This window comes from Procambarus clarkii, chromosome 59 (genome assembly GCF_040958095.1).
Source record: "Procambarus clarkii isolate CNS0578487 chromosome 59, FALCON_Pclarkii_2.0, whole genome shotgun sequence".
Taxonomy (NCBI): domain Eukaryota; kingdom Metazoa; phylum Arthropoda; class Malacostraca; order Decapoda; family Cambaridae; genus Procambarus; species Procambarus clarkii.
The window spans coordinates 2,256,603-2,271,006 of record NC_091208.1 but is presented as its reverse complement, the minus strand read 5'-3'; the positions used below and the strand labels follow the sequence as shown (position 1 = coordinate 2,271,006).

Genomic DNA, 14,404 nt, shown 5'->3' with positions numbered 1-14,404 from the left:
AGTTAACTGCCATTGCTATGGCGTTAAGGTATATTATTGAACAGAATACTACTGGTGCAGTGATTTGCACCGATTTGAGAGCAGCACTGCAAAGCATAAATAAAGATCGGGACGAGAATCTTTCAATAGTCGCTGAAATTAAGAGAGTTGTGAAGGTACTAACCAACCAGGGAAGAGTTGTCAAGTTCCTGTGGATTCCCTCCCTTGTTGGAATCTATGGAAATGAATGCGCAGATGTGTTGGCAGCTGAAGGCGCTGAGGGAGACCATATTGAATACTTCATACCCAAGACTCTTCTAGAAATTATAAGTATTATTAGGGAACATCATCGTCATCTCAATCATTATGAACCAAAAAAAAAAAGAGAATGTGGTGGTTGCGGGAGAGAATTAATAATAGAGAAAAAACATCTGGGATACAAATGTCCACACGTACAGCAGCTTTTTGTTAACAACATATAATAAGGATGATTTATAATGTATCTTATCTACCATTTGACAGAGGCTGTTTACCTTGGAGACCGGTTGGAAATATATGAATTGAATTTCAAATCTTATTGTTCCTTCTATTATATTTTTATATATGATAATTATATAACTATAATAAATACTTCTATAATTATTGACACAATATTATTATTATCCCTTTCACCAGATGGAATAATTATGTTCATTAAGAGTTAAGGATTACAGGTTACCAAATTATACATTCACTCTTCCAATTAGAATGAGTAATAATGGTTTTTTTAATGGTTTATAATCATTTCAAAATAAAATAAATGATCCATATTCTTTTTTGACTCACAGTTTTGTTATAAGACAGAGCAGCTGCACACTTGCTTTACAGTTGCTAAGTTGCTCTCTCTCCATGTGACCAGGTTAGCGTTCTCTCTCTCTTTCTCTCTTCACACAATTAGGTCAATGTTTTTAATAATATTCCTTTACATAACGGATTTTTATTTAGTTAAAATCTAGCCAAGGAAACCTGGTCCCAAATTCAAGAGTACTTAGAAGTAACATTTTCGTTCCCCAGGATAGTGCGCTGAGAGCATGGATGGAGATCATGAGACGTTCCTCTTCACCAGTGAGAGCGTAGGCGAAGGCCACCCCGACAAAATTTGCGATAAGATCAGTGAAGCAGTGCTTGATGCCCATCTTAGCCAGGACCCTGACGCCAAAGTTGCTTGTGAAACGTGTACCAAAACTGGTATGATCCTGATCTGTGGGGAGATTACGTCCAAGGCCCAAGTTAATTATCAACAAATTGTGTGTGATATTGTTAAGAAAATTGGTTTTGATGATTCACGAAAGGGCTTTGACTACAAGACCTGCAATATTCTTCTGGCCCTGGAGCAAAAGTATGCGGAGATTGCTAATGGTGTACACATCGGGCGCAGTGATGACAACATTGGTTCAGGGGACCAGGGACTGATGTTTGGTTATGCCACTGATGAGACCGATGAGTGCATGCCCTTAACTATTATGCTGGCACACCATCTCAATCAGAAGATTGCAGAGCTGCGAAGAGATGGGACGTTCTGGTGGGCGCGACCTGACTGTAAGACTCAAGTCACATGCCAGTATGCCTTCGATCAAGGAGCTGTTATTCCCAAAAGAGTGAACACTGTTGTCGCTTCTGTACAGCACTCGGAACAAATTACTGTCGAAGCTTTGCGTGACGAGGTGTTACGAACCCGGATTCAGCGTCCGAGCAAGGAACAGTAACAACTACGCCATCTGTGGGTCAGCTCCCGAAACCCCCGCCAAACGGACGACGACACCTAGTGAGGACAGCGAGTACTGGCCTCGAGGACCAGTTTCCAGTCTGGTTCAGCGCTCAACACCGCCGCTCCTGACCTCTGGTGAGGTGGTGCTCCGACGACAGCGCCATCTATGGACTGGATACGTCAGGTGTTTGTGCCCGAGCCCGTAAGTGAGATGTATTAGTGTCCCAGTTATTGATGACGTGTCTGCTTACAGAGCCGACCTGGGACCACTGTGTTGAAGGTTGAGTCAGTCTACCCGAGGCAGCCAGTCTCCATACTGTGAAGTTTGCTGCAGCTGTTGTGACGTCGTCCCCCCGGAAGAACACTGTGGTGTGTTAGCCTGCCAGTGGAGTGGCAGTGAAAGGATTTACCCGGGACCGACTGTTGGAGACGATAATCCACTGGGGTATTGAGGACAGGAGGGTGATTGGTGATATCACACGAGACTCCTGTCTAGGGCGTACCCCTTTTATCGTTCGTGGAGTGGCCGTACCAGCCTTGGTGGCTCAGTACCTGCCAGCAGACCTGCTGGACGTGTGGTTGACGGCCTCCACGACGGTGCCCCCAGTGGACCTGTGTTTTGGCTGACCTGTGGCCAGGGTAGGCTCGGCATTCTCAGAAGACACGTCTTGAGGCCACGAAGAAAGCACCGCGGACTCAGCACCTAGCTTCTTGATCAAGAGTCTTCAGCAGAAGACTAGATTGTGCATGATCCCCTTATAAAGTGTTAATACCCCTCCCCCTTGTGTACTCTTTTATTCTATATATTTAACCGGTGATGGTGAACATTATAATATTAAGTTCTTAACTTTCTTTCCCTACTCCCTTTTAAGTTACTTGCGTCACGGATCTCATCCCTTGATAGCCACTACTGGCTTGGGAACGGATACATATATCTTCCTCTAACAACATCAGAGTGAGAACCCCGTTGCGTCCCGAGAGGGCCGTAACACGAGGTTATAGAGAAGGTCATCAAGGTCATTATTCCTGAAAAATATATAGATACTCAAACGAAATACCACATCAACCCTTGCGGAGAATTCATCATGGGTGGATCTCAAGGTAACGCTGGGCTAACTGGTAGGAAAATCATCGTTCACACTTACAGTGGGTGGGGCGCTCACGGCGAGGGAGCATTCTCTGGCAAAGATTACACAAAGATTGACCGCTCAGCGGCCTATGCCGCCCGATGGGTTGCCAAGTCACTGGTGAAAAACAAATTATGTAGACGCTGTTTGGTTCAGGAATCTTACGCCATTAGTGTTGTGCACCCCATAAGCATCAGCATCTTCCACTATGGCACCTCACAGTACACATCAAAACAGCTTCTGAAGATTGTTAACCACAACTTTGATCTACGACTAGGACATATTGTCAAGGAGCTGGGCTTAAAGAGACCAATTTACAGTGATACCTCGTGTTATGGACATTTTGGACGGCAACAGTTCTCTTGGGAGCAGCCCAAGAAGTTGACCATCCCTGAATTTTAGAGTCAAATAATTCTTAAGGATGACTATCATTTTTACGTTTTTCATCAAGTCCCTGTTAATATGGGAGAACACTGTGTCTATGCTTGATTCACAACTCTCCTAAACACGAGAGTGAAGTTATACAACTTTAGAACACTTTCCCACCAGGAGACTTGAACCCTAGCCAGCACAGAAGCCTGGTGGGAACCTTTAATTTTATATTCAATTGATAATTTTATATACTTTTTTGACGTTTTATATACCAGAGTATATAAAATCTCCGGGGCCTTTTATATATCAGAGTAAATAAAATTAAAATGACTCTATAAGACCAGCGTCTGGGTCAAGATAAATAAGTTTTCTTCCTTTAAACTGAATCCATTTTTTTTATCTTTTTTTCGGTGGGGCTGTGGTCCTCCTCCTTCTCCTCCAACTGTTTGTGGTTCTTCTCCTTCTCCTCCTCCTCCTCCTCCTTCTCCTCCAACTGTTTGTGGTTCTTGTCCTCCTCCTACTCCTCCTCCTTCTCCTCCAACTGTTTGTGGTTCTTCTCCTCCTCCTCCTCCTTCTCCTCCAACTGTTTGTGGTTCTTCTCCTCCAACTGTTTGTGGTTCTTCTCCTCCTCCTCCTCCTTCTCCAACTGTTTGTGGTTCTTCTCCTCCTCCTCCTCCTCCTCCAACTGTTTGTGGTTCTTCTCCTCCTCCTCCTCCTCCTCCAACTGTTTGTGGTTCTCCTCCTCCTCCTCCAACTGTTTGTTCTTCTTCTCCTCCTCCTCCAACTGTTTGTTCTTCTTCTCCTCGTCCTCCTCCTCCTCCTCCAACTGTTTGTTCTTCTTCTCCTCCTCCTCCTCCAACTGTTTGTGGTTCTTCTCCTTCTCCTCCTCCAACTGTTTGTGGTTCTTCTCCTTCTCCTCCTCCTCCTCCTCCTCCTTCTCCTCCAACTGTTTGTGGTTCTTGTCCTCCTCCTCCTCCTCCTCCTCCTTCTCCTCCAACTGTTTGTGGTTCTTCTCCTCCTCCTCCTCCTTCTCCTCCAACTGTTTGTGGTTCTTCTCCTCCAACTGTTTGTGGTTCTTCTCCTCCTCCTCCTCCTTCTCCAACTGTTTGTGGTTCTTCTCCTCCTCCTCCTCCTCCTCCAACTGTTTGTGGTTCTTCTCCTCCTCCTCCTCCTCCTCCAACTGTTTGTGGTTCTCCTCCTCCTCCTCCTCCTCCTCCTCCAACTGTTTGTTCTTCTTCTCCTCCTCCTCCAACTGTTTGTTCTTCTTCTCCTCCTCCTCCAACTGTTTGTTCTTCTTCTCCTCGTCCTCCTCCTCCTCCTCCTCCAACTGTTTGTTCTTCTTCTCCTCCTCCTCCTCCAACTGTTTGTTCTTCTTCTCCTCCTCCTCCTCCTCCAACTGTTTGTGGTTCTTCTCCTCCTCCTCCTCCAACTGTTTGTGGTTCTTCTCCTCCTCCTCCTCCTCCAACTGTTTGTGGTTCTTCTCCTCCTCCTCCTCCTCCTCCAACTGTTTGTGGTTCTCCTCCTCCTCCTCCTCCTCCAACTGTTTGTTGTCCTCCTCCTCCTCCTTCTCCTCCGACTGTTTGTAGTTCTCCTCCTCCTTCTCCTCCAACTGTTTGTGGTTCTTCTTCTCCTCCTCCTCCTCCTCCTTCTCCTCCTTCTCCTCCAACTGTTTGTGGTTCTTCTTCTCCTCCTCCTCCTTCTCCTCCTCCTTCTACTGTTTGTGAAGTTTTTACCTTTCCTACTCCTTCTCCTGCATGTTGTAATTCTCCTCCTCTATGTGATTCTTTTGTTTGTTCTTCTTTCTCGACTTCCACATAAATGTTAAATTTAATGCTAGCAAATGTGTCTGAGGAATTAATATTCTTAGCGCAACATTTTACATTCCACCTCATTATGACCGTCTTCGAGTTCAAGTTTCATAACCACGAATGGGGGTAGTGAATTTTCTTTCATTGGGAAACTGTCCAAATAAAATCCACAATTAAATATATCTTGACTTGCAGCATGGGTACATGATATCAACAATTTGTTCATGTAAAATCGTTTTCCTTCCTTTCGAAATTTTTTACGTGATGCATCTAAATTGTTCTTTAATTTGACGTCTTTTATTTCATGTCGATCTGTATAAATATCAGGTATGAAATTATGGAAATTCCATGGAAATATTAATATAATTGGATTTTTTGTATAATATCCCCTATCAATATTAGAATTTGTACATAGTTTATTTATGTAATATGCAGAATAACCATTGGTAAAGTATTTGTGGATTTCATCATAATAACTAAGGAATTTATTAAAGGGTTGAATTAGTGTCTTATCAGTTTCAGTAATAGTTTTAGGATTATACGAAATTGGTGGTTTGGGAACAATAAAGAGACCTTTATAAGTTTTTATGTCTTCGATAAATGGCGAGAATAATGATTGTATAGGTTTGGATTTCATTTTGGATTTTCGAAGTTCAGACGAATCTGTGGAGGATTGTAATAATTCTTGAAGTAATTCATGAGGTTGTTCGACGGATTCCATTTGACTGATGACGTGAGGAACGCCAGAGGACTCATTTTCACTTGCTTGAGGTAGTTCGGAAGCCTCGGTTGTTAATGTTTCTTCAGAGGTCTCAGTTTGTGATGTTTCTAAATGAGGTTCTTGAGGCAGTTCGGAGGCCTCAGTTGTTAATGTTTCTTGGGGTGGTTCAGAGGTTTCAATTTGTAATGTTTCTTGGGGTGGTTCAGAGGTTTCAATTTGTAATGTTTCTTGGGGTGGTTCAGAGGCCTCAGTTTGTGATGTTTCTTGAGGCAGATTGGGGGCCTCAGTTTGTGATGTTTCTTGAGGTTCTTGAGGCAGTTCGGAGGCCTCAGTTGTTAATGTTCTGCTGACTGATGTTAATGATTCTTGAGGTACTTTAGAAGCTTCTGTTGGACCGAGGGAGGATTGTTGAGATAGTTCAATGGACGTTAATGATTCTTGAGGTACTTTAGAAGCTTCTGTTGGACTGAGGGAAGATTGTTGAGATAGCTCAATGGACTCTGGTGATGTGTCATGGCTGATGGAATTGTAATTGTTTTCCTTTTTATATAATTTTTTAGTATTTTTAGATTTTTTCCGTGAATTAATGACTACTATAACTGTTAGGAAAATAATTAATATTATTAACATAATAATTGTTGACAGTAGATTATTCATTCTTAATTTTCTCTTTTTTTTAATTATATGATTTTTAATTCAGATATTTTTAAAAAATAAAGTAATTATGCAACCAAAGTCAAATATGTTATTGTTTTTATCCTGTTGAGTAGTTTTCCAGTATTAAGTGATATTGGATATTATATTAAATATTGGAATACCATTCAATATTGAATGAGTAATTCAATGTTGAATGAGTCATTCAATGTTGGATTGTTTTCCAGTATCCAGCACTATACTATATACTCTATACTATGTCGATATTGATTAGTTTTCTGGTTAGTATCCAATGATATTGGATAGTATATTCAACATTGAACGTTTGCAGATGTGACAACAGTCACAAACACCCTGATGGATAGTTGAAAAAAAAAAGAGATTTGAGTCCCTGATTAAAAAAAAAAGACTACTACTAGTACTACCCTACTTAAATTACTTACTGTTTTGCTTACTGAACACTGTAATACAACAGGTGTTGATGCAAACTCTAATCCAAAAAATGTCGTCCCTACCACAGGTGTTATTAGAAAACATATTTGCACTGGTTCCATATCGTCATCTTTTATTTATTTGTTCCAGAGTTTGTAAAATTTGGAGCCATGTTATTCTTGACTCGTCATACATGCCATTCCGCACTCTTTATCATCGATTAATATGGGATTCGTATACTCTTTTCCCTAGTCCACTTCTACATAGCAATGAAGATGGTAATTTGTCTCTTTACAATGCATCCTATATTGTGGCACAATTATGTTACATCAAATACAACATAACCGATGGAAGATACTGTATGAGAGGCCTTCTAAAGATGATCGAGACTAAAATTAATAACTGGTCGAAAATGGGTCAAGAAAAAAAAGTCTCTGAACTATTTGAGTTATTGAATGATCATCCTATGTTTACATCAACATTAAGAACAATGACGAGTGTTAATCATCCTTTAAAAGGTATGATAAACAAAAACAAAGTGTGGTCTTTAGTGACAGCTATGACAATGTTCTCTCGGGATACAGATGAAATTTTACAATTGTTAAATATTTGTCTTCGAATGTATCCCACGTCAACTGTAATGGATATTTTTTATGGATATACAAGTTTTTTTCTTTTTTCTTTTCAAAACTTACAGCAATCTAATATTAATCATTATAAGGTACATTCTGCACTCTATCTGACCGAAAATATAATTCTTCAATCGTCAGAACAAACATATTATTGTGAACAGGCCCTTCTAATCAATCATGTTCCAAGTAAAGGTGAAATTACACGTGTCGATTATGTTCCTGGAGTGGATATAGTCAGTATAGTTTTGAAGATAGTAAAGCGGCATTCATCTTTGCAATTTTTAATTATCGAATCGCAGCCACAATCACCACTTGTACAACAGTTACCGCAAAATGCTATTTGTTCATTTTCTATGTTTAATTCTTTTTCTTTTTCTTTTGATGTATTGGTGCTTATGACAGATTCTTCTGATATTAATAGGGAGGAAGATTGGAGAAAAAAAGTGAAAGAAATTTCAGTAATCAAATTTAGAAACATTTTATCTGAACAAAATAAACCCTGTTATAATTTAAATATTAATGTATATCTACTAATGGTAAGTAAGAGGAATCAGGATTTATGTTGGATTATGTATTGTATTTTGGGACTACGTAACTTTATAATTCCTGTAAGTACTGAAATGTGTCAGGTGCAAGAAAGGAGTTGTGAAGACAATGTTTTAGTTATTTGTTCATCTATTTCAAGTATATATATGTACTGTTATGACCATTATTGTAATTCTTCTATGGAAAAATTTTGTGTTATTACAATAGATGGGAGTTTTCAAAGATTTCTAGATGATGTTCTCTCTATATATAATTTATATGACCGACATGAATATGATGGTGAATGCAATTGTTGGTTACCACCTCCGTTAACTTACAGTGAGATTTATAGTGCCTATGCATTATCTTATCATAGAACACCAGATTTTATATTTTGGTTAAAATCAAAATGAACCTTTAATGGTGAATATCATCCAAGTTATAATTATTATATCATTTATACAGATATGTTAATAACATTTCAAACTATGCCAACATTTTCATTAGTTCGATTATTTAAAGGAAAAGATGTAATTTGTGAACATCATATGATTGCAACAATCACTAACAATTTAAAATTTGATGTATTGGAAATTGAACTGAACAATTCATTTGAAAAAGATATTAATACAATTCTTGGACAACAATTGGCGACATTTAATGAAATTAATATAAGTGAACGCCACTACTGTCTTCATTGTTCTAAATCTCTAAAGGATGAATATTTTGCTCTAAAACAAAAAATCAATTGGTGTGATATGGTAGCGGTAAGATTTACACGTTTTAATAGTTTTGATTTAATATGTGCTCAATGTGCAAATATCAATGATGAGGAATAACTGTATATTAATATTTTATTTCATCCTATTTTATATAAAAAAATGCACATTTAAACTGACCATATATTAATTATTATATTATAAATATAGATATGTTACAACAGGTTGTCAAACTATACCAACTAACTTTGTATTTTAGTTACCATCTCAATGAGGTTTATAGTGTTTATACATTATCATAGAACACCAATTTTTATATTTTTGGGGGGTTAAATTAAGTTTTGAGTCGGGGTCAAGGATGGCAGTGGCGACACCTCACTGATGAAGAAGATGATGTGTTCATGGACGCTTGCAAAAATAAGGACGTCGACAATCTGGCCATATTATCGACTTGATAGAGAGATTCTTGGATGCACCCCCCTCCCCCTCCCCTACCTCCACGTCTTAGTCTCACTATATTTTATGGAAAGATAATAATAACACAAATGAGATTATAATAGAGATAGTAATTATTGTATACCTGGGATGGAAGGTATATAAACAGGCAAATTATGAGGGTTTATAGACCAGTTCATCTGCTCCTGTAATCACAGTAAGTACTGTTCCTGAGTGTAGTCGTATACCAAAAACAAATTTATTTACCATACCATTTGATTTTTTATTAAATAAAAAAATAATGGGAGATGTTATTACTGAATCACAAGTTAAAATTTTAGTTGGTAAATATTTTATTGATATATTAAATTATTCAATTAATCTTTATAATTATAATATAAAGCATATTTATTTGCCAATGTTTGATATGTTAGATAGTGAATTTAATAATATTATATCAGTTATGTTTGACACATATATAGATATATGTCAAAATATTGGGTTTTTAATAATAAATGGAAAATGGGATCATTACCGATGTGAATTTATTCTTGATTTTATTCGAAGACAATTCAGTTATTATTTATACAAACTCCTAAAAAGAATTCATATTATCAAATTATACATTATTCTCTTAGAAAATACGTTACGATATCAAGGATGGGCTCTTATGGAATCTATATAAAGTACAGTACCCTTCCTTCTGATATTATTTATTCTCTGACTCCCAAACCTTACAATGGTTAGGAAGAATCCCACTCAAACTAAAACTTCAGCATCAGTTATGGACATAGCAGCAATTGCTAATCAACCTGAAGTGGTTGAATTAACTAACAAGAAACAATCACGCAACAGGAAATCACAATCTCCAAATGCTCTATATCGTAATTTAATGATTATTAATGAAGAACAGGAAGACGAAAAATATTTAATTACATACAATTCAGGTAATAGGAAACTGAAAACCAAGGAAGAAATTATCCAAAAAGTGGATGAAACTTTTCATGTATTTAAAGAAAGTCAAAGAGAAGAAAGTAAATACCGCATCATTGCAGGGCATGAAGATAAAAAAATGGACAAATGCGAAAGTATTTTGATTAAGTTTTATAAAAAAAACATTGCCACCATCTATTCCAAATATACCCATTCCCGAAGTTGTGGTAATGGAACCTGATGAAGGAAAAGGAAAAGAAATTTCGGCTTCAGAGTTATCAGTAGAAGAATCATCGCAAGCATTTATATCTCCATCTCCATCAACATCCACAGCAAAAACAGACGCTAACCTTATCCAAGATCCATTATGTTCATCAGAAAAAGTGGTTTTTAACACCCCTCCATCTTCACCATCACCATCATTTCCTTAGGTACTTAAATTACTGCCACCACCACCACCACAACAACCACCACCAACTCCAACTTTATCCATCCCCCCCCCCCAAAAAAAAAAATGTGGTAATAGAACAGATGATGATGGAAAAGAAGAAAAAGAAGAAGAAGAAGAAAAATTTAAAGCACTATATATATCATATCATTGTTCCATTTTGATCACCATCATAATTCCCTTAGAAACTTAAAATAGAATATTAAAAAAATTGTATAAACTATATGAATTATAAAATTATAACTATAACCACCATAATATAATAAAAAAAATATAACTTATTTTTTTTCCTAATGTATGTATATATATATATATATATATATATATATATATATATATATATATATATATATATATATATATATATATATATATATATATATATATATATATATATATATATATATATATATATATATATATATTTATATATATATAGCTTACCATTTCATTTCACCACAATTTAGTTCAACATGTTGAAGAACAAAATAGACATAGGACAGATTACATCACTATATCAACCTCCTCCAGATGGTTGTTATGCTGGTGTTGTTGTTGATAGTATATTTAAACATAGAAAACTGACAATAATGAAGAATATTGAAACTATTTTAAAAAGTCTTAATTATCAGCTTCTCTATTTACCATCAAAAAGTAATGAGAATAATGGCACTTATGATGATCTATTAGAGATGTTAGAGATACTTCCACCCAAACTACCAATATATACCAATACCTTTCTTGTTATTTATGTGATGCATGGTAATGCAAATGGATACAATGAAGACGAAGAGTTACTAAATGTACCTCATTATAATAGTTCACCTCTAAATATCAGGCAGCTAGTCGAACAATTTTAAAATGAAATTAACCGGCCCAGTCTTCAAAAAACATATATATTTATTGTGGTTACTGACAACAGTAGCAGCAAAAAAGACTCTTCAGAATCCTCTTCCTTTGTATCTTTTTATACAAAAGCTAACACTAATGTAATGTATGTTAGAACAGAGACATCAACCACATCTTGTTTAGACAAAATACTCCTAATGAATGCTGACTTAAGATCTATTGTATCAATTATTTTAGGGGAATTAAATTCTCTGTAACACTGTTATGAATATGAGAATATATATCGTTGGGAGTTGAATTTTCCAGCTAGCATAAATTATCAGACAGCTTACTGGGACGAATATTAATGTAATAATGTTGTCGACATTGTGGACATGGAACAATAATGGGCAACAGGCTAGGATAGTTATTTATAACATATGCTATGTTGGAATCTTTTCTAAACCGATCATCTTTCTGGCTATATTTGGCCAGTGTGTGGAATATTCGCCAATAAAATGGGCCCCAAAATTTTGTACCCATACGCTGAGGCAAAGGATATGTTTTTGTGGTAGCTGTCGTATAATGCAATGAACCGGGTGGAAATTTAGATGTGGCTGTTGAAATGAAAGATAATTCGCCTTCAACAAGAGGTACTGCCCCATCAGCTTCTAGTTTATTCAGAAGATCTACCAAATTTGAAACTCCATTAATGCGAAAGTTTGTCTGAAAAAGTTGTTGTAAATATTTTAAGCGACTGATATCATTTGTTATATAGGTTTCTAAAGCAAAGAATGAAGGCTTAATTTTATATTTATTATTATTCTTAATTTTACTGTTAATAATAGACTGGGCCTCGAATAAGAAAATATTATGAAGTTCCTTGGGACTTTTTAGTTGGATACCATTATTATCTCTGTCATCATCACCATCTTCATCATCTACATAAACCACCATATTGACGACTGTTTGAAGTGTATATAAAAAGGATGAAATTAAGATATTATTGGCGGACTGAATAGTTGATGAGTTGGTTTGATAAGAAGGGTTTAGAGCTTGAATGTAATAATCTAAGATTATTGAAAACGTATATAATATAAATGTTGGTAAACATAAAATGGCTGAAAATTTTACATTCCTTTTATTATCAAAAAACAGTTTATAATTGAAAAGACACTGCTGTTGCTGCTGCTTTTCCATTTTTTGTATTTCTCTAAAAACAATATTAATGTTTTAATGATAATTTGTACATGACCCTGGTAACGGGAATATCTTGAGGTTATATTGAGATGATTTCGGGCTATTTAGTGTTCCCATGGCCCGATCCTAGCTAGACCAAGCCGCCAGTGACAGCTGATTAACTCCTAGGTACTTAATTACTACTAGGAATCAGGGGCATCAGGGTGAAAGAAACTCTGCCTAATGTTTCTCGCGGGCACCCGGGATTTTGATCCAATGTGCTGTCAACTCAGCTGCGCGGAACAATTTTATTTCTTTAATTTAGATATGAGGTGGAGTATTTTGAAAAAAGTTTTTTTTTTATGAATTATCCTAAATAAAAAACAATAAGCAATGACTGTATTTTTAATAATAATATTATTCTTTATAACAGTTATAATAATTATTTATTTATGTAAAAGAGGAGAAAGAGGGAGAGACAAAGGAATAGATGCAGCAGGTGGAAGTGTAAGTGGCAGTGAAGGAGGAGGTGAAAGAACAGATGTAGGTGGTAGAGGAAGTGAAGGAGGAGGAGGAGGAGGAGGAGGTGAAGGAACAGATGCAGGTGGAAGAGGAAGTGAAGGAGGAGGAGGAGGAGGTGAAGGAACAGATGCAGATGGAAGAGGAAGTGAAGGAGGAGGAGGTGGCGGCAAAGGAACAGATGCAGGTGGTAGAGGAAGTGAAGGAGGAGGAGGAGGAGGAACAGATGGAAGAGGAAGTGAAGGAGGAGGAGGAGGAGGATGTGGCGGCAAAGGAACAGATGCAGGTGGTAGAGGAAGTGAAGGAGGAGGAGGAGGAGGAGGTGGCGACAAAGGAACAGATGCAGGTGGAAGAGGAAGTGAAGGAGGAGGAGGTGAAGGAACAGATGCAGATGGAAGAGGAAGTGAAGGAGGAGGAGGTGGCGGCAAAGGAACAGATGCAGGTGGTAGAGGAAGTGAAGGAGGAGGAGGAGGAACAGATGGAAGAGGAAGTGAAGGAGGAGGAGGAGGAGGATGTGGCGGCAAAGGAACAGATGCAGGTGGAAGAGGAAGTGAAGGAGGAGGAGGAGGAGGAACAGATGCAGATGGAAGAGGAAGTGAAGGAGGAGGAGGATGTGGCAGCAAAGGAACAGATGCAGGTGGAAGAGGAAGTCAAGGAGGAGGAGGAGGAGGAAAAGATGCAGATGGAAGAGGAAGTGAAGGAGGAGGAGGAGGAGGTGGCGGCAAAGGAACAGATGCAGATGGAAGAGGAAGTGAAGGAGGAGGCAAAGAAATTCCTCAAGGCCTATTACAATCTTCTTCAATTAGTCAAATAGAAAATTCTGTGCCTCAGGAACTGGTACAATTCTCTATGACTCAAACAGGGAAACAATACAACATCAGGAAATCAATTTTAGAATCACTATTCTTCCCTTTTATTGAAGAAGATATAAGAATAAAATCAGGTTTTTTCATTGTTCCTACATTACCATTATCATATAATCTTAAGAATAAATTTGAAATTGAAAATACCATAGTAAAACCATTTAATACCTTTCTTATTAATTATAATAATGCTTACAAATATTTGCATAATAGTGAATCTTTTCACATAAATAAAATATTGAAAAATTGTGTATATGATAAAGGATATTATTCCAAAAACCCAATTGTTTTAATATTTCCATGGAATATTTCAGATAGTGTTGACGTTACTGATTTGAGTGAAATACGAGATGTCCAGTTAAATAATCATATAGAATCAATATGAGTAAGATCACAAAATGAATCCAAACCAATTTACATGAATAGACTCTGGATATCATGTACCCATGCAGCCAGTCAAGATTTATTTATACAGGGATTTTC

At 37.1% G+C, this 14,404-nt stretch overlaps 2 protein-coding genes across 2 annotated transcripts; one reads left to right on the top strand and one right to left on the bottom strand.

Annotated features, from left to right (window-relative positions):
* Positions 1-1,049: 1,049 nt before the first annotated feature.
* LOC138353650 (S-adenosylmethionine synthase-like) lies at positions 1,050-3,243 on the top strand (the record flags this gene model as incomplete). The annotated part of the gene is made up of 2 exons (XM_069306834.1): positions 1,050-1,682; positions 2,722-3,243. Coding segments are annotated over exons 1-2 (1,155 nt in total), but the record flags the coding sequence as incomplete, so codon positions are not given.
* Positions 3,244-5,666: 2,423 nt separating this feature from the next.
* Positions 5,667-8,360, bottom strand: LOC138353649 (110 kDa antigen-like). Its single transcript, XM_069306833.1, has 3 exons — positions 8,336-8,360; positions 5,800-6,353; positions 5,667-5,696 (listed from the first exon to the last, which is right to left on the bottom strand). The coding sequence occupies exons 1-3, from the start codon at positions 8,358-8,360 to the stop codon at positions 5,667-5,669; spliced, it is 609 nt and encodes a 202-aa protein (XP_069162934.1).
* Between the last annotated feature and the right edge of the window lie 6,044 nt (positions 8,361-14,404).

Bases quoted from the DNA above. Each gene is read 5' to 3' on its own strand.
- LOC138353649 (XM_069306833.1), bottom strand. From the start codon at position 8,360: ATGCATAGGCACTATAAATCTCACT. The intron at 6,354-8,335 runs GTAAGTTAACGG...TTTTCCTAACAG, and splicing joins TAGGCACTATAAATCTCACT to TTATAGTAGTCATTAATTCA. The intron at 5,697-5,799 runs GCAAGTGAAAAT...AATCCTCCACAG, and splicing joins AGGCTTCCGAACTACCTCAA to ATTCGTCTGAACTTCGAAAA.